Source organism: Cucurbita pepo, chromosome 13 (assembly GCF_057944985.1).
Source record: "Cucurbita pepo subsp. pepo isolate OVF chromosome 13, ASM5794498v1, whole genome shotgun sequence".
In the NCBI taxonomy this organism is placed as follows: Eukaryota; Viridiplantae; Streptophyta; class Magnoliopsida; order Cucurbitales; family Cucurbitaceae; genus Cucurbita; species Cucurbita pepo.
In genome coordinates, this window is record NC_141810.1 from 2,939,625 (window position 1) to 2,964,380 (window position 24,756).

The following is a 24,756-nucleotide window of genomic DNA, read 5'->3' on the forward strand; positions in this document are numbered from 1 at the left end:
GGCGTCTCCCATGTATTTTATTTCAATTGTTGATTAATTTGAAGACCAAGGAAATAAAAATCATTAATACTTTTGTTGACATTTTCAAATAATGGGTTCTTTTTTCCTCATAAATTTCAATCAAACTTTGGTGTATAAATACCTTTCCATATCCTTTCATGCCTTAATATCAAAACAAATATTCAATGTCTTCTCTTTCAAGGCTTCTCTACCTCGCCTTTTGCCTTTCTCTGCTATTTCTCGGCTCAAATTCTGAAGATGATGATAGAACGGTAACCCTAATTTTGTCTCTAAATCTTAATTTTCGTCGTGTTTTTTTTTGTCTAATATGTCGTTTTTCAATTTGTAGACGTATATTGTGTACATGGGAAGTCATCCAAAAGATCGAGTTTCGACTCGAGCTCATCACGAGAGAATGTTAGGAGAAGCCATTGGCAGGTGATTGTTTAGGTTAAATTACGAGTCTAGTCAATGAACTTTCGTGTTTGTGTCTGAAAAAAGTATCTAATTGTATCAAATAATTATTTTAATTTTTAAAAAATATTGAATAATTAGTTGGTGAAGAATCTATTAAACACTTTTTAAAATTTAAAATTTAATAAATTAAGTAATATAGGTCGAAAAATATATTGACAAATAAAATTAAACGTTATTTCAGTAGTTTCGCTCCACGCTCTTTACTCCATAGCTATAAGAGAAGTTTTAATGGCTTTGTCGCGAAGCTGACTGAAGACGAAGTCCAAAAAGTTTCAGGTACGTTCATAAGAACCTAAAATATGTTTTTTTTTTCTCTATGGAGATCGAGAGACGGAATGAGAGAAGATTTCTCGTGAGCTAAAAATATAATGCAATATGTTTAAACAATATGGTTGAACATTTTCCATGTCGGGTCTCGAAAATATCCTTATATATACACTTTTGATTCTCTCCGAAAAAATTATATAAAAAAAATATTTTTTTTAATTTCAGAAATGAAGGGTGTAATCTCGGTTTTTCCAAATGGAAAGAAACAACTCCACACGACAAGATCATGGGACTTCATGGGATTGTCTCAACAAGTCAGCCGAGTTCCATCCATAGAAAGTGATATTATTGTTGGAGTACTCGACACGGGGATTTGGCCAGAATCACCTAGTTTCCTCGATGAAGGATATGGCCGGCCGCCACCCAAGTGGAAGGGTAGCTGTGAAGCCTCACTCAATTTCTCGTGTAACAAGTACGTTCAATTATATATATTTTTCTCAAATGATTTTTTTTTCCCACAAATTTAGTATTCATCAAGCCTAATATGATATTGGATGTGCCACGTAGTAAAATCATTGGAGCTCGATCATATCGCACCAGTGGTAGTTATGTAATAGGCGATATCCAAGGTCCAATAGATTCAAATGGCCATGGGACGCATACGGCATCAACAGTAGCAGGCGGGTTGGTCAGGCAAGCGAGTATGCTTGGTCTTGGCACTGGCACCGCAAGGGGAGGAGTCCCATCAGCACGAATCGCTTCCTACAAAATATGTTGGTCTGACGGTTGTCCTGAAGCTGATATTCTTGCCGCATTCGATGATGCCATTGCCGATGGGGTTGATATCATCTCTTTGTCGGTCGGAGGACACACACCAAATAATTACTTCAATGACTCCATAGCTATTGGAGCATTCCATGCAATGAAGAACGGAATCCTTACATCGATGTCTGCGGGTAACGATGGTTGGAAACCTTTCACTATTAGAAACTTCTCACCCTGGTCTCTTTCGGTAGCAGCTAGTACTACTGATAGGAGATTTTTGTCTAAAGTTCAACTCGGAGATGGAAGAAGCTTCAATGTAAGTCGTGTATATATATATATATATATATATAATATACTTTTCTATCAAATTTTATGAACTTGAATATAATTTTTTTATATATATATTTATGACAGGGAGTCACGATCAATACATTTGATTTAAATGGAACACAATATCCATTGGTGTATGCCGGAAATATTCCCAATGTTACTGCTGGCTTTAATGGATCCATCTCGAGGTACTATTAATTATATATATAGTTTATAAATATTGTTTTTATATAATAAATAAAATAAAATATAAAAAAAAAAACTTATGTCTCAACAAATCGCATGACACGTCCGTGTATTTTATCATCAACTCGATGAATTAATTTATGCTACAATCCGAGATCTTACCATTAGAAACTTATTTTTCTTTATGAAATAAAGATAAGAATATGATTCAGTCAAGAAGTATTAAAACCACGGTCAAACAGTGAGAAAATAACACGAGCTTTCAAACCCGATATATTTTAGAATATTTTCTTGTTTGTGAAATATAATTGAGCTATGCTCGAGTTGAATTTTGACGTTTTTTTGATGTGAAATAGATTTTGTACGAGAAACTCGGTGGATAGGGATTTGATGAAGGGTAAAATTGTCCTTTGTGATCATTTCGTATCGCCGAAAAAGACAATATTTTTAAAAGGTGCAATCGGGATTATAATGCAAGACAATAATCCAAAGGATCTCTCATCCCCTTTTCCTTTGCCTGCCTCTCATCTTGGCACACAAGAAGGAGCTCTCATTTCTTCTTATGCCAATTTAACTAGGTAATTAATCCAATCTTTTTTACTTTTAATCTCACTAATTACCATTACTTAACACTAATTAATTACATCATTATTTACAGCCTTCCAACGGCTACTATTTTAAAAAGCACTGAAGGGAAGTATAAAGAAACCCCTTTTGTTGCATCCTTCTCTTCAAGAGGTCCAAATCCAATAACCCCAGACATTCTGAAGGTGATTAGCTTCATAATCATAAACTTAATCACTCTCTAATCTTGATTATTATTAGTATTATTGAGTTGTCTGTTGTGGCATTGCAGCCAGATTTGAGTGGTCCAGGTGTTGAAATTCTAGCCGCATGGACTCCTCTAGGCCCACCTTCAGGAGCTAAAGAAGATAGCAGACAACTCCTTTTTAATATCATTTCAGGGACTTCAATGGCTTGCCCACATGCTACCGCTGTTGCTGCTTATGTTAAGTCGTTTCACCCTTCTTGGTCTCCTGCTGCCCTCAAATCCGCACTTATGACAACGGGTATAACACCAATACTTGACTCGTAGCTAGTTTGTATAGAGATGTCTACCGGGTGGGATGGGAAAGCTTACAAAATTCTCTACTTATTTTTGCGGAGATCCGGACATAATTTTTTGGGTGTTTCGTTCTCATTCCCAACCAATGTGAGATATCACAATTCACCCGCCTAGCGTTCCCGCTGACACTCGTTTTTTTTCCAATCGATGTGGGACCCCGCCAAATCTACCCCCCTTTGTGGCTCAACGTCCTTACTGGCACACCGTCTCGTGTCTACCCCCTTCAGGGAAGAGCCTCCTCACTGGTACATAGTCCGATATTTGGCTATAATACCATTTGTAACAATCCAAGCTCATTGCTAACAGATATTGTGGGCTTTCCCTGCCAAATCCACCTCCTTTTTTTAGCCTAGCGTCCTTACTGGCACGTCGCCTTATGTCTACCCCTTTCAGGGAAGAGCCTCCTCGCTGGTACATAGTACGGTGTCTGGATCTGATACCATTTATAACCGTCCAAGCTCACTGCTACTAGATATTGTCTCTCTAGGCTTTCCCTTATGGGCTTTGGGCTTTCTCATTTGGGCTTCCCCCTCAAGGTATTTGGGTTTTCCCTTATCGGCTTCCCCGTTACTTAGTCGGAGAAAAGTTTCCACACCCTTAATGGTGTTTCTTTCTCCTCTCCAAATCAACGTGGGATATCACACTTCCACACTTCAAATATATATAATTAGACAGGACGGGGATTTAGGCGGGGTTTGGGGCAAGTTCGGGGATGGAGAATATAATCACTATCCTCGGCCCCGTTTAGCTAACGGGTAAAAATTTCTCTCCATTCTCTCCCCCATTTAAATGGATCTTCCTCGTTCTAGATTAATCCTGCAGGACAAATGGATATCTCTAAGCGTGAACGCATTTTAACTATTATTAACCCGATTAATTTAGGTTATAGATTACTAACCCAATGAATTTACGAATGCAGCATTTCCCATGAGAGCTGACCTTAACCCAGAAGCAGAATTCGCATATGGTTCAGGCCACATAAACCCTTTAAGCGCAGTGAATCCCGGACTGATCTACAACGCCACTGAGATCGACTATGTAAGGTTCCTTTGTGGTCAAGGTTACAGCACCAAGTTGGTCCAGCAAGTTTCTGGAGATAATAGCTCGTGTTCTCGAGGCGATTTCGACCTAGTTTTCGATCTAAACTATCCTTCATTTGCTCTTTCCACGCCTATCTCAACCTCGATCAGCCAAGTTTATAGAAGAAGGGTCACAAATGTTGGGTCGGCGAATTCGACATATAACGCCATAGTTTCGGGTCCTTCGGGGCTTAAAATTACAGTAAATCCTTCTGTTCTTTCGTTCAATGCCTTGGGCGAGGAGCTGAGCTTTGAGGTTACAATTGAAGGAAGCATTAGTAGGGGCATTGCGTCGGGTTCATTGGTGTGGGATGATGGCCAACATAAAGTGAAGAGTCCTATAGTAGTCTTTGATCCTAATACCTTTTAATTAAATTCATTATTGATTCATGTTACATAAAATTTTAAATTATTAATAAATTAATTTATGTTGATGATTATTCGGAGGGAAGGTGGCTATAGATTAATATCATTTGGATATGAATGTGATCTAGATCATAGATGAACGGAATTTAAAATTTGTGATGATCATGATTGTTTATCAATAATAATTATAATAATAATGTGTGAGATTCCACGTTGGTTGGAGAGAAGAACGAAGCATTCGTTATAAGTGTGTGGAAACTTTTCTCTAGCAGACACGTTTTAAAACCGTGAGGTTGATTGTGATATGTAACGAGCCTAAGCGGACAATATTTAGTAGTGGACTTGGGCTATTACAAATGGTATTAGAGCGAGAAATCAGACGGTGTGCCAGCAATGACGCTGGCCCTAGAGAATGCTATAAGAATGTGGAAACCTCTCTCTAGCAGACACGTTTTAAAACCGTGAGGCTGACGACTATATGTATACTACTATTGTAAATTCTCGTAAGGTTCTATTTTATGGAACTTTAAGTTTCTTTCTGCTGATATTTTTAGGTTCAAGGATGATGGTAAAGGCTACATAATGACAACTTAGAATTAATAAAAAAAACACTTGAGATCCAATTGTTTAGGTTCTCTGCTCTAACAATCTGTTGCTGAACTTATCAAGTTTTGTGTATCACAGCGTATTTCTTGAGTGACATATTGGTGAGAGTCTGTGTAGTGTGATAGTGAAGTATTCACTTGTAACACTGTTTATTAGTGATTGGTTGCTACTCGTGGATGTAGGGGAACTTCTTCTCTTCGAACCACGTAAATATCTTGGTGTCTCTTTGTGTAATTTCGTTCATTGGTGTTGTGAGTACATTTGTTCCACTTTCGGTCTACAACAGATACAAATAATATCAGAACCAGACATCAGATGGTGTGCCAGCGAGGACACTAGACCCAGGGGTGGATCATTTCTTATATAAGGAGTGGAAACTTCTCCTTAATAGACACGTTTTAAAATCGTGAGACTGACAATGATATGTAACCGATCAAAGCATAAATTCATCTCTTATGGATTGTTTTTTACTTTATTTTATTATTATTTTTTTTTATTTATTATTATTATTATTATTTTTTTTTTTTTTTTTTTTTTTTTTTTTTTTTTTTTTGTGTCTAAAAATCGAAAAAAAAAATTAATGGCGAGAAATTTATTTGAAAAATACTTTAAAAAAATAAATAATAAATAAATAAATAAACTGAATAAACCGGTTGGTGATCTTCCCCCTGCCCGTCTTTTACTAAGATCCCTGGCTTCCACCTCCTGCAGTCCTCTCGCTCTGTGTTCGACAAATGCCTGTAAGTCTCTCCAACTTTAAGATCAGATCTCGTAGAACATCAACTGAATCTCAAATTCTAGGGTTCTTCTTTCTATATTCATTTTGTTTTCTTATGCAATGGAATTTGTGAGTTTCTGATCCGGGAACATGATTGCGTTGGCCGCAGTTCACGACGTTCATTGAAGTGGAACCACCCGGTCCACTGCGATACATAATTGGGGCCGTTATAATGATGATCGGAGTTGTATTGCCCCTCGGATATATGGTGTTCCGGAACAAGCGTGGTTCTTCTTCTTCTTCTTACTCCAAACAGACGTAGGTGTGCCTATGAAATTTACTTGGTTTCGATTCTTCCTTTTCGCTTTTTTGTTAATTAGTTCTTTCTTCTTGATCTTTCGCGTTATCTGTATAATTTTATCATTCCTGTGATCTGTTTATGACTGGAAATCAAGGTCTTCTTCCTGTTGTTTTATATGAAATTGGATTTGTTCTTTCATTCTTCAAATCGCTTTGACCTGACTTATGGACTTTCGGAGCTCGGTTTTTACAGGAAGAAATCGGACTTGGGTACAAATGGTAGTTGAACATTTACTTCTAGTATTGGTTATTAGGATTATGCGGTCTGATGCACCTTGTAAATTTCCAAATGAGGTTTTGGTTGGATTTCTGTCTAAAAGATGAAGGGAATTTCTCGTTGTGCAGTGAATTATTTCTTAGGCCTGTTGAGAAAAGAGTGATTATAATAAGAAAGCAAAAATACTTGACTCTAGCGTAGGAACTCCTTGTTTCCTTACCTCTATGGCTCCTTTTGTTTAGGCTCTCTTCTTGAACTTCTCGTGGAAATGTCAGAAATCTGGCAACTGATCATATGAACCAAAACGAGTTTTCTGGATGGAGGTAGAGGGCGGGTGAGATATTTTTTTAGCAACTAAATTAGTGTTTTGGATGGCCAGGATATTGCGAATTAGTATTTGTGTGTTTAGATATCATTTGAATTGGCACATGTTGGAAGTTTCGGTATGCATTTAGTCATTCGACTTACAAATCTTCATACTTCTTTTTCGAAATTAAAACTACCTCAAACAGAACATCGTCTTCTCCTTTCCTTCGACCTTGCTGTATCCGCTTTTCCTTCACTTTCCTGTACTACATTAGTTCATCATCTGCTGGTACATCCATTGTTAGCCATGCCCTCGTGTTGGAAAGGCAATGTCAAAAAGTAGGAAGCAATAGATGGAGGGGCAGTGTGCGTGGGGTTTTCATTTTCCTAATAAGTGATAGGGGAGAGTATATTAGAACATTCAATTTGCAAAATGTAATAATATGTGAAGAAATATGAAGTATTAATTGTGCTTTTATGATGAAATCTTGAAACAGAGCTACTCAGAAAGTGAAATATGTATAGGAACTTTCATCGGTTAAACACTTTTCTATATCTCTATTTTTAGGGTGAAATGAACTATTTATTTGAATGATGCCCCCGTTGTTCTTTGTGTCTTTCCATTGTACTCCTAATTCTTTTTTCCTTCTGAAATATTAGTCCTTGTAGCCCTTTTTTTGTTAAGTCAAACTTCATTGGAGATTGTACATACACGTTGTATATGTCATTAAAGTAGGCGTTTCATAGCTCATAAAGATAAAGTTCCCTCTTTTCTTTATGGAGGAGCATCATCTTGGATTTTTTTAGGGAAGAAGATTATCCTGTGAGTTGGACGTAGGAAGATTATTCCATATTTCCTCAAGCATATAGGACTAAGATACTCCTCTCCTTTCTGTACCATTTCAGAGCTATCCATGTAAAGGTTACAGGATTCATATGCATAACTTTCGATAAGTTTAATGCAAGGACGGAACTGTAGTTTAAAAAAGGGCAGTGTAAGCGCTTGTATGCATGTGTAAGCGGATCATCGATAGGAACAAGTAGCAAGTAACGAGTTTAGTCTTTTGTAGTACATTGATGTTTTTTTATGAACGACTCTAATGGGAATTCTGCAATTTGGAATTTCAGGATCAAGGTTTTGATTTAGTTGCATAGAGGAAGAGACACATCTACTTCAGTTTTGGGCTCAGCTAATGGAGGATGCTATTCACAGGGTAATGTAAATGCATTGAGATTTAAAATTTCTGTTGAAACCGACACGATTATGGCCCAATTATTGACCTTAAGCAATGCATTTCATCGTTGCTTTTTCTTGAAATCAATGGCATACAACTGCATCTTGTCATTTGTATTGTTGAAGGAGTTATGTGTGATTACAGTTGACCCACACTTAGTATTATTGAGATACAACCACAAAGGCATGAAAGTACTCTTTGTTGGTCTCCTATGGGTATCTTTCCTCCCAGTGACTTTGAATTGAAAGCTTTAGGTTTAGTCGATTATGACTTTGATCAACATTTTATTGCTACTAATTTCGAGTTGAAAGCCGCCATGTGCAAGGATTGGACACCAAAGTAACCAAAGAACCAATGAACGAGAAACCACTTGTCATGATGATGCTTGATAGTTAAAAGCCAAAGCAGGTAAGGGCATGTTTGAAAGTAATTTTAAAAGATTAAAAATTACTTTTTTATGTTTCAAAATAATTTCAAAACGTGTATTTAGTCACTAAAAATTAATTTAATGTTGATTTTCTATGTTTAAACATGACTTTTATACTATCAAAATTGATATTGAATGATCAAACATATGTTTTGATGTGATATGTACAATTTAGACCCGTTTCAAAATCACTTCTAAACATGACCTGTTAAATCTTTCGGGCTAATGTCACTATTTCTATTCTATTGCCATTTCGTTTTTTTTTTAATAATAATAATAATTATTATTATTATTATGGGCTTATCAGTAAATTAACCACTAAGCTTCTTCATTATTCTTAAGCTTTTTTTTTATCTTGTTATAAAGATAAACCACTTGTTCTATTTTAGTAAGTACTTAAATGTACAAAATCAGTCTATCAACTTCAAACAGTTTCACGCTTTGTATTTTGTTCATATGCATTATTATAACTATTTTGCAAAGTTCAGTAAAAACTACCATCAAATAAACATTATTAAGAGTAGATGACTAAATTTTAATATTTAAAAGTTGTATGAACTAAAATGATATTTTAGTTGACTTTTTTTTTAACATTTTTTAATTTAATATGCAGAGTGAAATATTCGAATCTCTAATCTTTTCATCTATGAATAAGTGAATGTATTTGTCAAAATCAATATACAAAAAGGTTCCTTCTCAACCAATATTAGTTCCCGCTATCCAATCTCATTAGTTAATGATGAACGTAAGTATGATGGTATTGAGTTATGCATCTCTTTTATGTGGATCATTATTTTCAGTAGCTCTTATAGTGATTACATTTCAAAACTCTAAAAGAATTTTTGGTAAAAACAATCATTTATTAAATGCGTTATTTTCCTTTGATGAAATCCAATATATGAACGAAGAGAACAATGTTTTAAGAAACACTTATGTCAAAGGGTTGTACCCATTGTGTAGGTCCGTCTAGCTTAGTTTGTAGAGCGCAAGGCTCTTAACCTTGTGGTTATGGGTTCAAGCCCCATGGTGGGTGATTTTCTCTAATTGTTTTTAATAGAGAAGAGTTACTAATTAGGTCACTCGATCAAGACATCAAATGATTGTTTTATTAGTGAAGAGACACTAACAAATAAACATTGGGTCACTCGACAAGATGTCTAAGGGTTGTACCTATTGTATAGGCCCGTCTAGCTCAGTTGGTAGACAAGATGTCTAAGGGTTGTACCTATTGTGTAGGCCTGTCTAGCTCAGTTGGTAGAACGCAAGGCTCTTAACCTTGTGGTCATGGGTTCGAACCCCATGGTGGGCGATTTGCTGTAATTGTTTTTAATAGAGAGACCTAGTTACTAATTAGGTCACTCGATCAAGACATCAAATGATTGTTTTATTAGTGTCAACATGATGTTTAAGGGTTGTACCTATTGTGTAGGCTCGTCTAGCTTAGTTGGTAGAGCGCAAGGCTCTTAACCTTGTGGTCATGGGTTCGAGCTCCATTGTGGGTGATTTTACTAATTAGGTCTTTGATCAAGACATCAAATGATTGTTTTATTAGTGTCGACAAGATGTTTAAGGGTTGTACCAATTGTGTAGGCCTGTCTAGCTTAGTTGGTAGAGCGCAAGTCTCTTAACCTTGTGGTCATGGGTTTGAGCCCCATGGTCGGCGATTTGCTCTAATTATTTTTTAATAGAGAAGAGTTACTAATTAGGTCACTCCATCAAGACATCAAATGATTGTTTTATTAGTAAAGAGACACTAACAAATAAACATTGGTCACTCGACAAGATGTTTAAGGGTTGTACCTATTGTGTAGGCCCGTCTAGCTCAGTTGGTAGAGCGCAAGGCTCTTAACCTTGTGGTCATGGGTTCGAACCCCATGGTGGGCGATTTGCTGTAATTGTTTTTAATAGTGAAGAGACACTAACAAATAAACATTGGGTCACTCGACAAGATGTCTAAGGGTTGTATCTATTCTGTAAGCCCGTCTAGCTCAGTTTGTAGAGCGCAAGGCTCTTAACCTTGTGGTCATGGGTTCGAGCCCCATGGTGGGTGATTTGTCCTAATTGTTTTTAATAGAGAAGAGTTACTAATTAGGTCACTCGATCAAGACATCAAATTATTGTTTTATTAGTGTCGACAAGATGTTTAAGGGTTGTACCTATTGAGTAGGCCCGTTTAGCTTAGTTGGTAGAGCGCAAGGCTCTTAACCTTGTGGTCATGGTTTCGAGCCCCATGATGGGCGATTTGCTCTAATTGTTTTTAATAGAGAAGAGTTACTAATTAGGTCACTCGATCAAGACATCAAATTATTGTTTTATTAGTGTCGACAAGATGTTTAAGGGTTGTACCTATTGAGTAGGCCCGTCTAGCTTAGTTGGTAGAGCGCAAGGCTCTTAACCTTGTGGTCATGGTTTCGAGCCCCATGATGGGCGATTTGCTCTAATTGTTTTTAATAGAGAAGAGTTACTAATTAGGTCACTCGATCAAGACATCAAATTATTGTTTTATTAGTGTCGACAAGATGTTTAAGGGTTGTACCTATTGTGTAGGCCCATCTAGCTCAGTTGGTAGAGCGCAAGGCTCTTAACCTTGTGGTCATGGGTTCGAACCCCATGATGGGCGATTTGCTCTAATTGTTTTTAATAGAGAAGAGTTACTAATTAGGTCACTCGATCAAGACATCAAATGATTGTTTTATTAGTGTTGTGTAGGCCTGTCTAGCTCAGTTGGTAGAGCGCAAGGCTCTTAACCTTGTGGTCATGGGTTCGAGCCCCATGGTGGGCGATTTGCTGTAATTGTTTTTAATAGTGAAGAGACACTAACAAATAAACATTGGAACATTGGGTCGAGTGACATAAACATTGGAACATTGGGTCGAGTGACAAAAACATTGGAACATTGGGTCACTCGACAAGATGTCTAAGGGTTGTACCTATTCTGTAGGCCTGTCTAGCTCAGTTGGTAGAGCGCAAGACTCTTGACCTTGTGGTAATGGGTTGGTGGGTTTGAGTCATGGTGGGCAATTTGTAGCTCAGTTGGTTAGCGCAAGATGTTCTCTTCTCAATCCTTTTCCATCAGCTACACCGGCTCATTCCATTCTTTTTGGCCAAGACCCAACTTTGAATTTGTAGCTCAGTTGGTAGAGCGCAAGGCTCTATTCACTAATAAACAATCATTTGATGTCTTGATCTAGTGACCTAATTATGTTCTCTTCTCAATCCTTTTCCATCAGCTACACCGGCTCATTCCATTCTTTTTGGCCAAGACCCAACTTTGAATTTGTAGCTCAGTTGGTAGAGCGCAAGGCTCTATTCACTAATAAACAATCATTTGATGTCTTGATCTAGTGACCTAATTATTAACTCTTCTCTATTAAAATCAATTTAGAGTAAATCGCCCACCATGGGGCTCCTACCCATGACCACAAGGTTAAGAGCCTTGCGCTCTACCAACTGAGAAACACTAATTGGGTCACTCGACATGATGTCTAAGGGTTGTATCTATTGTGTAGGCTCGTCTAGCTCAGTTGGTAGAGCGCAAGGCTCTTAACCTTGTGGTCATGGGTTTGAGCTCCATGGTGGGCCATTTGAAGCTCAGTTGGTAGAGCGGAAGGCTCTTAACCTTGTGGTCATGGGTAGGAGCCCCATGGTGGGCAATTTGTTCGAATTGTTTTTAATAGAGAAAAGTTACTAATTATGTCACTCGATCAAGACAACAAATGACTCACTCTTCTTCGGTGAAGAGACACTAACGAATAAACACTAATTGGGTTGGTCACCTAAATATGATGGTATGGATCATTATATTCAGTAGTTCTTATAGTGATTTCATTTCAAAACTACTGATTCAACAATTAGATCATTGGAGTTATCGTATTATAAATCTATGGTTTATCATTTTAAGCAGAGGTATTCTTTCAGGGGCCGTATGGGCTAATGAGACATGGGGATCGTAATGGAATTGGGATAAAAAAGAAACTTGGAATAAGATGACATAGCCATCACCAACCTACACACTAAAATAAGATGACCTAACCATCGTTTTACTCTTCAAAATGGCATGTCCAAAGTCCAATTGGAAAGAAGGGAGCAAGTTTGAAAAAATAGAACATTCACTCAAACCAATCCTTGTAGGATTTGTTCTCACACATAGATCATCAATGGTCCAATTTTTAACCTATACTACACTAAATTGGCTTATTTTGGGTAATATACGCTTTGTTAGATAAAATGATAATAAAAAATTTTAAACAAATGTTCTGAGTATATATAGATAATGAAGACGAAAGACGGTTGAAAATTCTGTTCATCACCATTTTCCAAAACAGCAACTCTCATTCTGTTTAGATAATACCAACATAATAGTTTGAATTTAAACAGGATTGGGATATAGAATTTAATTCCCATTTCTAAAAATTTGTAAACCTTGCGTTTTAAACTTTAAAAGGTTTATAATTAGTTGCAGGCAATGATTCTCAGTGACCTTCATATTTTTCTCGTAATAAAATGCTTAGTGCAGAAACAAAAGGTTCCATTTCGAGACGTTTTTAAGTGAGAAAATTGTGCTCAAGCATTTGAGTTAACAAAAAGACCTGCCGGGCTTGCAGGCTTGCCCCTTCTTGTTCAGGGGTACTACTGATAATATTTTCAATGAACAGTATATCCAATAGGATTATGATTTCAATGAATGTTCAAAAATACAACCAACTCATGGGCACTTTTAACCAAATAGGTCCAAACAAAAATGGTTATGAAATATAAAAATCAGGGACTGCAATAAACAAAAATTATCACTTAGTTTAGAAAGATTCAGACAAATCTCAATGTAAAATATAAAGTTCGAAAAATTCTAGATCGAAGGAGTAAAATCTTCCAGCTAAATTCTCCAAACAGAATGCAGTTAATAACAATAATACCAAAACAGAGAGAAACATCACCGGAATCAACGGTATCGACGGAGGGAGAGAGTGTTGTTCCTCTTCCAGGTTGCCCTGCGAGAAGGCCTGGCCTTGTGGTGCAAGTGTCCTTTTCCACGGAGTCCCCTGTACTTCTTGCCGGCGGATGTAAGTCCTCTGAGCTCCCTGTGCTTGTGGACTGGATTGCAGATCCAGTTGATTCTTGGGTCATTGCGAACAGCATTATGGGCAACATCCACCAAAATCACCTCATAGTACTTGTAAGTAGAATCCTGTTTTCAAATTCAAGAACAATAAGAACAGTAGAGCAGAAAGAGAACGATATGCAAGGATTTAATAACTTGTTACTCAATTTCATATTCATTTACTGCTACAGGCCTCAGGTTATCAAATGAAAATAGGAGGTAGAGAATATAACCTCGTTGATCCAGTATGAATTGAGAACCCTCAAACCACCCAACTTTCGCCCTGCTCGTTCTTCTGCAACGGATCGCTTGCTGCGCTGGAACTTCAATTGGGTAACACCCTGGTTGGTTGGCTTTCCATACACAATACCCTTGGGTACTGGCCTCTTCCTACCACCACGTCTCACACGGACTCTGTATACCACATAACCCTGCAAACAATTTTCGTTGGTAACAATACAAGTCTGAATGCAAATGACGCTCACAGTACGAAAATACCAGACTCAAATAAACGTGGTTATAACATTAATATATTTATTTTTCTTGAAAAAATATACTGCCGGACTTTAATATTGAATGCAAAGCCTGTCAATCAAACAGAAACCATTCTACCAAACCCTATCAAAAAATCATGGCAGGTGCGACAAACCAATCCGATAGAAAGAAGAATCAAAGAATACATGAATCCGACCAACAAAATTGCAGGAAATCTTTACTTCTAAACAATATCATAAGAAAAACGCTCAAATAAACGAACAATCAAGAAACAGAAGAAGATAATATGCTAATCGCTCCTAAGAGAAATGCAACAGAAATAGTGTGCAAAAGTGACGGCCTAAACAATACATCCGAAAATGACGATACAGATGAATCTGGGAACAAGGCTACACAGAAAGAACTGAATCTTAAAATGGTTAGAAGTTTTGAAACCTGCTTGGCCTTGTAACCGAGACGGCGAGCCTTATCAGGGCGAGTAGGGTGATTGACGCGGACGATGGATGGATGTTGGCGATACTCCCAGCATCTCACCCTCTGTAGAAACCTCATCACATCCGATTGCTTCTTCCTCCATAGCTCCGACACGTACTTGTACGCCCCTATTGTCCAAATTCCAAGAGCAACCGAACGAAATCCAAACGATCAGCAAAAAAGAAAAAACAATTTTCACATTATCAAAAAAGTACATTCAACAGTCTAAGCTTCTCCACAAACCAAAACTAAAAGATTACTTGCCAGTATGAATGAAAATAAAAAAAAGCAACAAGAATATCGATTCGAAACTTGCAACAACACCCTAATTCTCTTAGCAAATTGGAACGAAAATGGAGAGTAGAATGAATATATCAAAGAAACCCCCTAGAGAACGAGAGAGTACCCATTGGATCGGAAGGAGAACTTGCAGGGAGGATTCACCAACTAGGGTTTTCGTTAAGAGAACCACAGTTTATATAGAGCGATTTATCCCATGTTTCCGATCTGGACCGTCCATTTCGCCCTTTGAAACGACGTCGTGTTGCCCATCACTAAAAGCACACCTTGGGCTTCGAATGTTAGGCCCAACTCATCAATGGGCTTTATTAACTACGAGCCCATATTGCTCGCCTTATTCATGTTCATGCAATCCCATGTAAAAGTTTGCTAATATATATATATATATTATTAAATATATATTTCTATTTAATTTTAAATTTTTAGAAATCATATGTTTCCCATTGCCTGATGAACCGGTTGTTTCTATCGCTACAAAATTAGCCCATGTGTGTTTGTATCGCTTCAAAATTAGCCCATGTGTTACTATGAGGCATGTTGATATGAACCAAAAGATATCAATCATACAATATACTTTAATGAAGATGTGAAGAAAATTGTCAAAATTATCAAAAGTTGTTTCAATTCATGCCACATTGAAGAATAATGAAGTTTGATTGTTATAAATTTTGGGTGGGTTACAATTTAGAGTTATTGTATTTTAAACTTTTTATTAAATTTAGGTTACAATTACATAATGGTTGATTATAGTCATTAAGTATGAATGTTACCACTCTTGAAATGCCTTTAATAGTTTCATTTTGAGGGTATATAAGCCATATATGTTGTATTTGTAAGCAGACTTGGAAAATATTATTAAAGAAGCATTTGTGTGGCTAAGTTTCTTTTCAATTCTATGTAGTTTAGGTTGCATGTAGAATCATTCAAGCTCGACATGATCAATCTTGCTTGTGGAGTGATTCGAATCTCAAACAAGTGTTCTTGCCTTGAGATATTCGATCAACAAGGTAATCCGAATCTTATTCCCCTTGTATTGATTCCTTATCATATCACATGCACTTAACCCTTTATAAAAGTCGTAGTATAACTCAATTGGTTAAGATATTATACATTTTATCTTAATGTTAGCGTACAAAAAAAAAAAAAAAAATATATATATATATATACACACGTACATACATAGTTGTTCTTGAATTTTTTTTTTATGAGAGTAACAATTTAGTGCTTAAACTTTAGTATGTAACAATTTAGTCCAGATACGACAAGGAAAAATATTAGGTTTTGTTCAGGGGTGGAGTGCTTCAAAAATCTATATAGTTATCAAAGCATTTTGTCTATGGGTGCATATCAAAGCATTTTGTGAGGAGTCCCCATTTGATCTCACCTTTTCTCGCCCAGCAACAACCATGGCGACTGCACCCTCTGTGTCTGTAAGCACTTTCGCCACTTCCACTCCCCGATCGTCTCCCTCCATTTCCCATCTCTCACCTCCTCGAACCATCAAATTTCCCACTTTCTATTCCAATTTCCTCAATGATCTCTCCACCACTGTCTCCCACGCGCCGTCACGTGCTGCAAGTATTCTCCCTCGAGCAACCGCTACACCGTCCTCCGCCGCTTCTTCAAGCACCGTATTTCACGGCTTCTGCTATGTCGTCGGAGACAACATCGACACCGATCAGATTATCCCGGCTGAGTACTTAACCTTGGTCCCCTCAAATCCCAGCGAGTACGAGAAGCTCGGATCTCACGCCCTAGTTGGCCTTCCTTCCTCTTATTCCACACGCTTCGTGGAATCTAACGAGATGAAGACCAAATATAGTATCATAATTGCCGGCGACAACTTCGGTTGCGGTTCTTCACGGGAGCATGCACCGGTTGCGTTGGGAGCATCCGGTGCGGTGGCTGTGGTTGCTGAATCGTATGCGCGTATATTCTTCAGAAACTCGGTAGCGACTGGAGAGATTTATCCTTTGGAATCGGAAATTAGGGTCTGCGATGAATGTAAGACTGGCGATGTGGTGACTATCGAGCTCGCAGATGGCTGCTTGATCAACCACACGACGGGGAAAGAATACAAGCTCAAGCCTATTGGGGATGCGGGTCCTGTCATCCAGGCTGGAGGGATCTTCGCATATGCAAGGAAGACTGGTATGATTCCAAGCCATGCGCAGTGAAGTTGAATTTAAGATTGTAGTGATCGTTTCTTGTTTGTTTGTTAGAGTTATTTCTTTGCTTGCTACTGAGCTTAGAATTCTGTAGAACTGTCTGTCTTTGATAACAATAATGAATCAACAATTCGGACTGAATTTAGGAAGCAAAAATGATTGCTCTTAGAATTGAAGTCTGAAATGAGTCTTGTGTTGTTAGCTTAGCTTCTTTAGGAGGAGGCATTGTGTCAACGTTTATTACATGTTTTGGAAAGTTTGATTTTGAGATGTTATATGTTTCAGTATTTGCTTCTGCCAAAGTTCTGATCTCCTGCTAATTTATGGACAACTTGGGGATTTTATTCCTGTAGTAGTGGGTGTAACCGCCCAAGCCCCCACCGCTAACAGATATTGTCCTTTTTTTGGGCTTTCCCTCCTGAGTTTTCCCTCAAGGGTTTTAAAATGTGTTTGTTAGGGAGAGGTTTCCACACCCATATAAAGAATGTTTCATTCACCTTCCTAACCAAGGTAGGATCTCACTATCCACCCCTTTAGGGTCTAGCATCCTCACTGACACTTGTTGCCTTGTCCAATTGATGTGGGACCCCCCAAGTCCACTCCCCTTCGAGGTCAGCGTCCTTGCTGGCACGCCGCCTCGTGTCCACTCCCCTTTAGGGTTCAACCTCCTAGCTGGCTCTGATACGATTTGTAACAGCCTAAGCCTACCGCTAGTAGATATTTTCCTCTTTGGGCTTTCCCTCAAGGTTTTTAAAACACGTTTGCTAGGTAGATGTTTCCACACCCTTATAAAGAATGTTTCATTCTCTTCTCCAACCGATGTGGGATCTCACCGTGGGAGTTCTGGTTGATTGGTTGGTTGGTGACGGGTACACCGCACAATAGAAAGATATTGTCTATTTTCGGCTTAAAGCACCCACGTAGTCTCGGTAAGATACTGTACTTGTATATTTAAGGCCTGCTCCACTTTTAAGCAATATCGATTATGTGTTCACATTCGTAATATTGGAGAGCGCTTAGAGGGATTTTTACACCTTTTTGCTGGTTGTAGATGGTTTAGTGTTCACTCTCACTTCTGATTTTTATGTGATTTCGATGTAAATGAAGTCTTGTAGTTAAATTTTGGCACTAATCAGTTCTAGTTCTTGTGGCCTAATAGTCGAGTGATTGAGGTAAGCCTCAGAAGCTAGTAATTTGACTTTAGTCTGAGGTTACTTGTGCATGGGGAAGGTGATTTTAAGATGCTCAAACTAGTTATGAGTTATGGCTTGGCAAGGGAATGTAGCCACCACTTTTACTCTGCATTAGGTATTTTTTGATTGATGGGGCTCGTAATATTGAATCATTTTGCTCTTTGGCAACTAGAGTCTCTGAGATTGAGCTTTCTGGTTCAGGCTAATAGTCCTCTAGGTCATGATCATGAACGACATGAGAGGTATGCTGGTTCTTTGATCAACTTGTGGCTCATATAATGCAGATAGTTATTTTAGAATTCGAGCTCCTACTTAAATCTTTGGTCGTCCAGCGAATGCTCGTTTTGTTATCATACAGAATCGGAAGCCCTTCTCAATCTCATAGGGCTGATCCGAAAGAAGACAAACGAATTGGATCGGATAAAGAAAATCGAAATCGTCAAATTATGCACTAATTACATTGAATGTGTATATGAGGAACCATGACATTTCTGGATTGTCACGAAAAACTCGTATTTGCAAGGAATTCTATCCCATATTGACATCAGTGTCCTTTGAGCTATGGGATGTTAATTTTTTGTGATATCACTAATGCACTTTGTGGTCGATGAACGTTTTGTATGAATGAGCTTATGCCAAGGTTTGAACTCCGCTTTGGGTCAATAACATCCTTTTCCTCATCTAGATTCCTAGTGTTGACCATTTCTCCAATTATAGCTGAAATATCATGTTTAATCTGTGTCTTGTTTTGTGATATGATGCATCCATTTACGAATAACAGTTAGGAAGGAAATCAGCCTAGTCTTATTTTGGATCACTATTGAGGTGTGCATCATACTTTCCTTGTTAAGCTATGTAACTCGAGGTGTGTATCATATTTTCCTTGTTAAGCTATGTAACTCGAGGTGTGCATCATACTTTCCTTGTTAAGCTATGTAACTCAAGTCTTCATCTCTCCTTTACCATTTCTATTTGTGAAAGCGGGACATTATCGATATGGTCCACTCCAAATTAGTTCATGCAAATTCCTTGACAAAATTCAATTTTGCATTTAGACCACTGCAAAATCTTGTTTGGGAAGTCGATTATCATGATGCAAGTCAAGTCTAGTTGACAATGACAACACCAAAAAAACATGATTTAAGGTGAGCATAACTAGACGGTAATTAACTTGTACTACCTTTCTTAAGGTCAGATATTCAAATCTCAATGCATCTATTTATATATAAAAATAACAATAATAACACGAGAACATAACTGTTCATATAATAACTAAGTCCGTCCAAATTAGTTCAAGTTTCTTTTTTTCTTTTAATATTTGAAGTGTTTGAACAAGCTTGTATGTATGCACTTTGATTGATCTCCTTGGCTCGATCAACTAAATTGTTCAATTAGTAGGGAGTGTGAGTTTTTGCTTCAACACTTTACCCTTACTCGGATGGCTACGATGCATTATCATTAATTTACAAGTTTCGGTTAAATCAACTCAACACAAAATAATAGATTAATAGAGAGAAGTTTCATTTTGTTCAAACATTGATAAATATTAAACATGTCATAAATCAAGTTAGCATAGTTAATTAAAGACATGATATTTATAAAATACTTCTTACATCCATCACATGATAACAAGTACATAAAATTCAATGCAAATCCCAAAATCAAGCTGGGGAGATATATCATTTACTCAGCACAAAATATCTGCACAACTTCTCCAATATATAAAATAAAAACCAATAATTAACAGGAAAGAAAAAGTTATCCAACTCAGACCCCTAAAGCTTTGTATTACTTATCCCAATTTCAGCCTACCTAAACACCCCGGGAGATTTAAAGATCTAAAATCATACATCTGTCAAGATTATTGAAGATACAATCACAACATACGCCAGAAAAAAGAAAAGTGCAAGCTGAACGAAAAACTTTGGATTTTCCCTCATGTTTGGGGATGTTACGGCCCTGCAAAATTCATAACATACTTTCTCCAGTAAGTTTCAAGGCAAAAGGAGAAGAAACCGATCATCTTTCCATAGCTTCACAGAAATTTGACAGTAATTACCTCGCAATACGCTGCGAAAGTCGTTGAAATGGCAAACTCTGTATGAACACCATGCCTGGTCCTGTTAATGTGGCAGTCACTAAGTTGTCACCCTGCAATTTAACAATGGTGAGAAGGCCTCTTAGAAGATGATACAAATGTTTTCTATATAAATACACAGAATGTCTGGTTAAAGCTTTAAGAACGAGAAGTGTTCGAAATGGTTGGACTAAGTTTCCTTCTTGTGAACCAGAAGGCGCTGGTATTTTTATGATTTCTCTGCAAATAACTAAGAGGACGAAGGCCAAATGAAATATCCACCCGAGAGAAGCCCACAACAAAGACTATACAAATACATCCCCAAATAGCCCCGAGACTATAATTTTGAAGAATATAGCCCTACCATCATCATCAAACATAAAAGCTTGGTGTGTGTTTGTATTTTTACTTTATTTCAAGCGAAGTGTATCCCATATCGGTTCGGCTTTTGTGTAGATAATAATCCAGAAATCAAAATTACGGCATGGCGAACGAAGAGAAGACATGGAAAGTGAAAGCAAACTCCATAAAAATAAAGAACTCTTACTCCAAATACTGCTCTTCTCACAGGACCATTGTATTTAATTTGGACATCAATGGTGGTGGTCATAGCCACAATGCAGGAGATATCCACTGCTAGTACTTCACCAACCTCGAGATTTTTCTGTACAACTAGCATAACCCGAAAAACTTTCATAATCAGTAGACATAGATTAACATTATTTATTTTAAAAGCAGAAGGCTTTTTCTTCAAATAAAAATACTAATTTTGAATTGTCTAAAGGCTGAAGCATGAAGTGCGTTTCATCTTGAAGATTAAAATAAACATTTAGATATAAATAATGTGATCTCCCTCCCCCTTCAAGCCATTATATATATCATACCTAGTAAATTATGAACCAAAAATCTCGGAAGGAAAAACAAACACCAGCACGTAAAGTAGTATTCCATCTACATCAAGTGTGATTAAAATATAATTCCAATATAACATATTAGCATCTGACTTGGTACTGTTCAAGGTCAGCAGTTGTGATTTCACCACATTAGAAGTGTGGAAATAAATCATAATAACAAATCGAACACTTTGGATGCTCTAGCCAACAGGTTGAGGTCACATGAAAACTCAAAGCAGAAACTTCAGGCTTGTTTTCCGTTTTCACGATTGCATAACGAATGCAAACAGTCCTCGGAGAATTTGCTAAAATATAATGAAAAGTGAGAAGTGCATACCTGATCCACCCCCAAGAATAAAGGCAAGTCCTTGGCCTGATAACTTCTGTCTAAGAAACCCCTACAATAACATCCAGAGTAGCGAGAGAAAGGAAAAATAAATAACATTAGGAAGCACAAAAATGAATACCAGAAAGCAGAGATACATGGAGCAGTATAGCCAATAAGGATTAATAAATCAGCATACCTCCACACCTGTGACAACATTGCGTACTCTGTGATCAATTGTGTTGTTAACTTTCACATCATTGACAGAGCAAAGGAATGCATCTGGCTACGTATAAAAAATGAAGCGAAGATTATCAGGCAATGGAGCTCAGAAGAATAAGATTGAATAATTGAATTAAAGTAACTAAAATTCCAATGTCTTAAACATATAAATTTAATTTATTTCCATCAGCGATTAAGAAAAGTACCAGAGAGAAGCTATTTAGCAAATAACAAATAAACAATATTCTCTACCTGGCATAGAAGCTCTCCACCAAACATCGCCATATCAATCTGCAACATAATTGTAGAAACATATATGACATTGAGGATAAATTGGAATGTTCTACATTGAAGCTAAATTCGATTGATGAAAGCTTTTGATTATTTTTTAATTTTAATTATTTATTTTTTGTTAAAAAAGGGAAAACAAAACGCAGCACAAACCGGAAGGATCCTAGCAAGAGAAGGCGCAGCAATTCCAACATATCCATCACTTGTACCGGCATTCCGAAGAACGATGCTAGTAACACTCTTGCCAAATAGCCAATGCCAAACGCCCACTTCGTTTTCGGGGAGAAAAACATTTTCCATCTCAATAGACCCAGACATGAAGCACATGGAGCCTGCAAGAATAAGTGTATCAGTTGCACATACAATTAGCAAGTAACAAAGAAACAAGAGAACCTTTTCCCGTAAGAAAAAGTAGATGAACTATAAGGAAACCTCAATTCTCATAAACAAAACTTTTTGAAATAAGAAAAATTGTCAAGACTATCATTGAAGGTTTCATATGAACATTAGTGAATTTCATTTAAAACAGCAGATAAAGAGCATAAAAAATCATCATATTGGAAACGCTCTGTATACCTAATGCCAATGTCTATTTACCAACACTATGGAAAGAGAACTTGAACTACTATTCACAAATTAGAAGGGTCTATGTTTACGAAACAATCCTTTTATACAAGTGTGTCAAGATAGTGAGAACATTGTGTACAAATTAAAAGCATATCAAACAAGTGTTTGAGGCAATTTGAGGTCGATATCCCAAAAAGGTTAAACATGAACTTGACCTAAAGAAAGTGTTATAAGAAATAGAAACTATATTCTAAAAGCTCAATAACGTTTCTCAATAAAGAGACAGAAACCAAAACGAGTGTATCCAAGAAAAAAAAAATCATTCTAACACTACTTACCAGGCCTTGCAATAACCTTCTCTTGTGGCTTCAGCATTATCTGCCAGTGCAGGATGAACAAGAAAATAAAGAGTTACAGTACTTCAAGAGAGACAATAAATATGAAAAAAGTTAACCATGATGCCACTATGTGACTCGCAATAACAATAATAATATATTATATACCTGTACGACCTGGGCTTCACCACCCAAAATCTGAAAAGGTATCATTGCATCTTGTGGGCTCTACAACATGATGGAAAAAAACTACTGTTAGTAAAACAAAAGTAATAAACATTATACACTAGATTGCAATACAATAAAGCTTCATGAGAGTTAATCCTTCCAATTCTTCCAAATCTACATTAAGAAGGAGAGATTTTATTCAAAGCCATTCATATTTTTTTTTCTTTAAATAGGATGGCATCTAATGTGTGCTTCCCTATTTGGCTATTTTAATGCTAAGCTGTCTCAGAGTGGTTACTGGTCTGTCATCAACCCATATCACCTCCTTTCAGGCCTGTTGACATATCACAAACATGTATTCTTAGTGTAAGAATGGGCATGGGGCAATGTCTAAAATTTTTCTTTTCGTTTTATGCCTTCTTAAATTGACATCCATTATTTTTGGATTAGGCCAACATCGATCATGAAAGAGTTGGATGTTTGACTTGCCTCTTAAAACTAGCTTTTGGAGGGGGACGACCCATTTGGCCAATGGGTGGTATTACAGCCTAGGTTATAACAACTTACTCCAACAGTCTATACACTCTACAGACTTGTAGAGATTAGGTAAATGGTGATCCAACATAATGAACCAATAACTTAGGAGAGATTGTTGCTTTATACCTCATTGGTTGTACAAAGAATTTGATGTTGGTTCGTAAATGCTTAAATGGCTCACCTCTGTCATAGAGTTAAAAAGGCCCATCCCACTCTGTCATAGAGTTATATACCTTGAACTACATTTGAAGTAACTGAATATTATAGAAACGTACCGGTTAACTCATCTTCAGAATTCATGTGTGTGTGTGTGTGTTTTTAAAAAAAATTTAGAAGACCAACACACTAATGACCAGTGTATAATCTAGAAGTGGAAAAGTATTCAACAATTTGCACATTCCAGACAAAGTCTGGTGCTTCAATCAATGCATCTAATATTTGGGCTGTGGGAACAAGGCTGGTAAGAACATAACTCAAAAACAGTCCGCGCCTGCCTAATTGAATCACAAAATATCCTCCACGAATCAATAAACCCTTCGTTTACAACTAAGAATGGACAAAAAAAAAAAAAAAAACCCAATATTCAAAATCGATGAGATTCGAAAGGAAGTTTAACCCTTATTCACAAAAGAAAAATGCCGAACGATCAAACACGCCACATACAATCAACGTTTCCATTAACTTCCTGAATTTCCCCCAAACCAAGCAGGATCCAGAATCAACTTAAAAATTACAAACGGCAAAATAAGAATCTAGAATGAGAGATCACCTGGTAAACGTAAGGCTGAAATGGCGTTGAGAAAAACGGAGCAGCCATGTTCGAGAAACACTAAATTCTAAATCACCAGAGATCGAAATCGAACCAGAAGTGCGCACCACTCTAAAATCTATGCCACCATTGATGCGCCCAAGTAGCAATTCCGAAACGGAAAATTCAAGAAGGAGTTGAATTGAAATAGACCAATTTCTTTTTTTCCTCTCTTTTATTTTTTTCCCAATTACTTTTCGGGAAAAAATTTGGGGAAAACCTAAATTACTGAAATAGCCTTTCCTGCAAAATATTAATGGTCGTGGAATCTTGTAAATTATCGGTTTCCTGATGGCTTATATGTCAATGAACAGATACATTTCAGATTTGAGATTAGGGG

General features: G+C 37.2%; 4 protein-coding genes, 1 long non-coding RNA gene and 11 other non-coding genes across 17 annotated transcripts; 14 read left to right on the forward strand and 2 right to left on the reverse strand.

The window, feature by feature from the left end:
• Nucleotides 1–185: 185 nt before the first annotated feature.
• LOC111809178 (cucumisin-like) lies at nt 186–4,667 on the forward strand. Its single transcript, XM_023695559.2, has 10 exons — nt 186–272; nt 350–438; nt 659–753; nt 970–1,216; nt 1,312–1,825; nt 1,924–2,027; nt 2,382–2,603; nt 2,684–2,795; nt 2,882–3,095; nt 4,071–4,667. The coding sequence occupies exons 1-10, from the start codon at nt 186–188 to the stop codon at nt 4,598–4,600; spliced, it is 2,214 nt and encodes a 737-aa protein (XP_023551327.2). The 3' UTR covers nt 4,601–4,667.
• Nucleotides 4,668–5,830: 1,163 nt separating this feature from the next.
• Nucleotides 5,831–8,250, forward strand: LOC111808290 (uncharacterized). Of its 2 annotated transcripts, none has more exons than XR_002817044.2 (3): nt 5,831–5,942; nt 6,090–6,242; nt 7,932–8,250. It is a non-coding gene; the product is annotated as an uncharacterized LOC111808290 (long non-coding RNA). The 2 variants fall into 2 exon arrangements; XR_002817043.2 differs by having other exon boundaries at nt 6,090–6,238.
• A 1,175-nt stretch (nt 8,251–9,425) lies between these two features.
• TRNAK-CUU (transfer RNA lysine (anticodon CUU)) lies at nt 9,426–9,498 on the forward strand. The gene has a single exon. It is a non-coding gene; the product is annotated as a tRNA-Lys (tRNA).
• Nucleotides 9,499–9,701: 203 nt separating this feature from the next.
• On the forward strand, nt 9,702–9,774 carry TRNAK-CUU (transfer RNA lysine (anticodon CUU)). Its single transcript has one exon. It is a non-coding gene; the product is annotated as a tRNA-Lys (tRNA).
• A 120-nt stretch (nt 9,775–9,894) lies between these two features.
• TRNAK-CUU (transfer RNA lysine (anticodon CUU)) lies at nt 9,895–9,967 on the forward strand. Its single transcript has one exon. It is a non-coding gene; the product is annotated as a tRNA-Lys (tRNA).
• An 88-nt stretch (nt 9,968–10,055) lies between these two features.
• On the forward strand, nt 10,056–10,128 carry TRNAK-CUU (transfer RNA lysine (anticodon CUU)). The gene has a single exon. It is a non-coding gene; the product is annotated as a tRNA-Lys (tRNA).
• A 148-nt stretch (nt 10,129–10,276) lies between these two features.
• TRNAK-CUU (transfer RNA lysine (anticodon CUU)) lies at nt 10,277–10,349 on the forward strand. The gene has a single exon. It is a non-coding gene; the product is annotated as a tRNA-Lys (tRNA).
• Nucleotides 10,350–10,442: 93 nt separating this feature from the next.
• TRNAK-CUU (transfer RNA lysine (anticodon CUU)) lies at nt 10,443–10,515 on the forward strand. Its single transcript has one exon. It is a non-coding gene; the product is annotated as a tRNA-Lys (tRNA).
• A 117-nt stretch (nt 10,516–10,632) lies between these two features.
• TRNAK-CUU (transfer RNA lysine (anticodon CUU)) lies at nt 10,633–10,705 on the forward strand. Its single transcript has one exon. It is a non-coding gene; the product is annotated as a tRNA-Lys (tRNA).
• Nucleotides 10,706–10,822: 117 nt separating this feature from the next.
• TRNAK-CUU (transfer RNA lysine (anticodon CUU)) lies at nt 10,823–10,895 on the forward strand. The gene has a single exon. It is a non-coding gene; the product is annotated as a tRNA-Lys (tRNA).
• A 117-nt stretch (nt 10,896–11,012) lies between these two features.
• TRNAK-CUU (transfer RNA lysine (anticodon CUU)) lies at nt 11,013–11,085 on the forward strand. Its single transcript has one exon. It is a non-coding gene; the product is annotated as a tRNA-Lys (tRNA).
• Nucleotides 11,086–11,174: 89 nt separating this feature from the next.
• On the forward strand, nt 11,175–11,247 carry TRNAK-CUU (transfer RNA lysine (anticodon CUU)). Its single transcript has one exon. It is a non-coding gene; the product is annotated as a tRNA-Lys (tRNA).
• A 727-nt stretch (nt 11,248–11,974) lies between these two features.
• TRNAK-CUU (transfer RNA lysine (anticodon CUU)) lies at nt 11,975–12,047 on the forward strand. Its single transcript has one exon. It is a non-coding gene; the product is annotated as a tRNA-Lys (tRNA).
• Nucleotides 12,048–13,234: 1,187 nt separating this feature from the next.
• Nucleotides 13,235–15,054, reverse strand: LOC111808783 (large ribosomal subunit protein eL15y). Its single transcript, XM_087129603.1, has 4 exons — nt 14,939–15,054; nt 14,494–14,660; nt 13,797–13,994; nt 13,235–13,650 (listed from the first exon to the last, which is right to left on the reverse strand). Exons 1-4 carry the CDS (start codon nt 14,940–14,942, stop codon nt 13,405–13,407), a joined length of 615 nt encoding a protein of 204 aa, XP_086985729.1. The 5' UTR covers nt 14,943–15,054; the 3' UTR covers nt 13,235–13,404.
• Nucleotides 15,055–16,183: 1,129 nt separating this feature from the next.
• LOC111808782 (3-isopropylmalate dehydratase small subunit 1-like) lies at nt 16,184–17,287 on the forward strand. Its single transcript, XM_023694954.2, has one exon. It carries the CDS (start codon nt 16,239–16,241, stop codon nt 17,007–17,009), a length of 771 nt encoding a protein of 256 aa, XP_023550722.2. The 5' UTR covers nt 16,184–16,238; the 3' UTR covers nt 17,010–17,287.
• Nucleotides 17,288–19,835: 2,548 nt separating this feature from the next.
• LOC111809421 (uncharacterized) lies at nt 19,836–24,566 on the reverse strand. Its single transcript, XM_023695878.2, has 10 exons — nt 24,378–24,566; nt 23,072–23,131; nt 22,907–22,946; nt 22,155–22,333; nt 21,963–22,001; nt 21,688–21,774; nt 21,501–21,561; nt 20,818–20,942; nt 20,253–20,344; nt 19,836–20,152 (listed from the first exon to the last, which is right to left on the reverse strand). The coding sequence occupies exons 1-10, from the start codon at nt 24,423–24,425 to the stop codon at nt 20,038–20,040; spliced, it is 846 nt and encodes a 281-aa protein (XP_023551646.1). The 5' UTR covers nt 24,426–24,566; the 3' UTR covers nt 19,836–20,037.
• Nucleotides 24,567–24,756: the final 190 nt, after the last annotated feature.

Excerpts from the sequence above, each read along its gene's own strand:
- LOC111809178 (XM_023695559.2), top strand. The coding sequence starts at position 186 with ATGTCTTCTCTTTCAAGGCTTCTCTACCTCGCCTTTTGCCTTTCTCTG. Across the intron at positions 2,028-2,381 it reads TTTAATGGATCCATCTCGAG|ATTTTGTACGAGAAACTCGG; the intron begins GTACTATTAATT and ends GATGTGAAATAG. Across the intron at positions 2,604-2,683 it reads TCTTATGCCAATTTAACTAG|CCTTCCAACGGCTACTATTT; the intron begins GTAATTAATCCA and ends CATTATTTACAG.
- LOC111808783 (XM_087129603.1), bottom strand. Across the intron at positions 13,995-14,493 it reads TCGGTTACAAGGCCAAGCAG|GGTTATGTGGTATACAGAGT; the intron begins GTTTCAAAACTT and ends AATTGTTTGCAG. Across the intron at positions 13,651-13,796 it reads ATTCATACTGGATCAACGAG|GATTCTACTTACAAGTACTA; the intron begins GTTATATTCTCT and ends ATTTGAAAACAG.
- LOC111808782 (XM_023694954.2), top strand. The coding sequence starts at position 16,239 with ATGGCGACTGCACCCTCTGTGTCTGTAAGCACTTTCGCCACTTCCACT.
- LOC111809421 (XM_023695878.2), bottom strand. The coding sequence starts at position 24,425 with ATGGCTGCTCCGTTTTTCTCAACGCCATTTCAGCCTTACGTTTACCAG. Across the intron at positions 21,775-21,962 it reads GTGGAGAGCTTCTATGCCAG|CCAGATGCATTCCTTTGCTC; the intron begins GTAGAGAATATT and ends TTTTATACGTAG. Across the intron at positions 20,345-20,817 it reads TGAGAAGAGCAGTATTTGGA|GGTGACAACTTAGTGACTGC; the intron begins GTAAGAGTTCTT and ends GTTAAATTGCAG.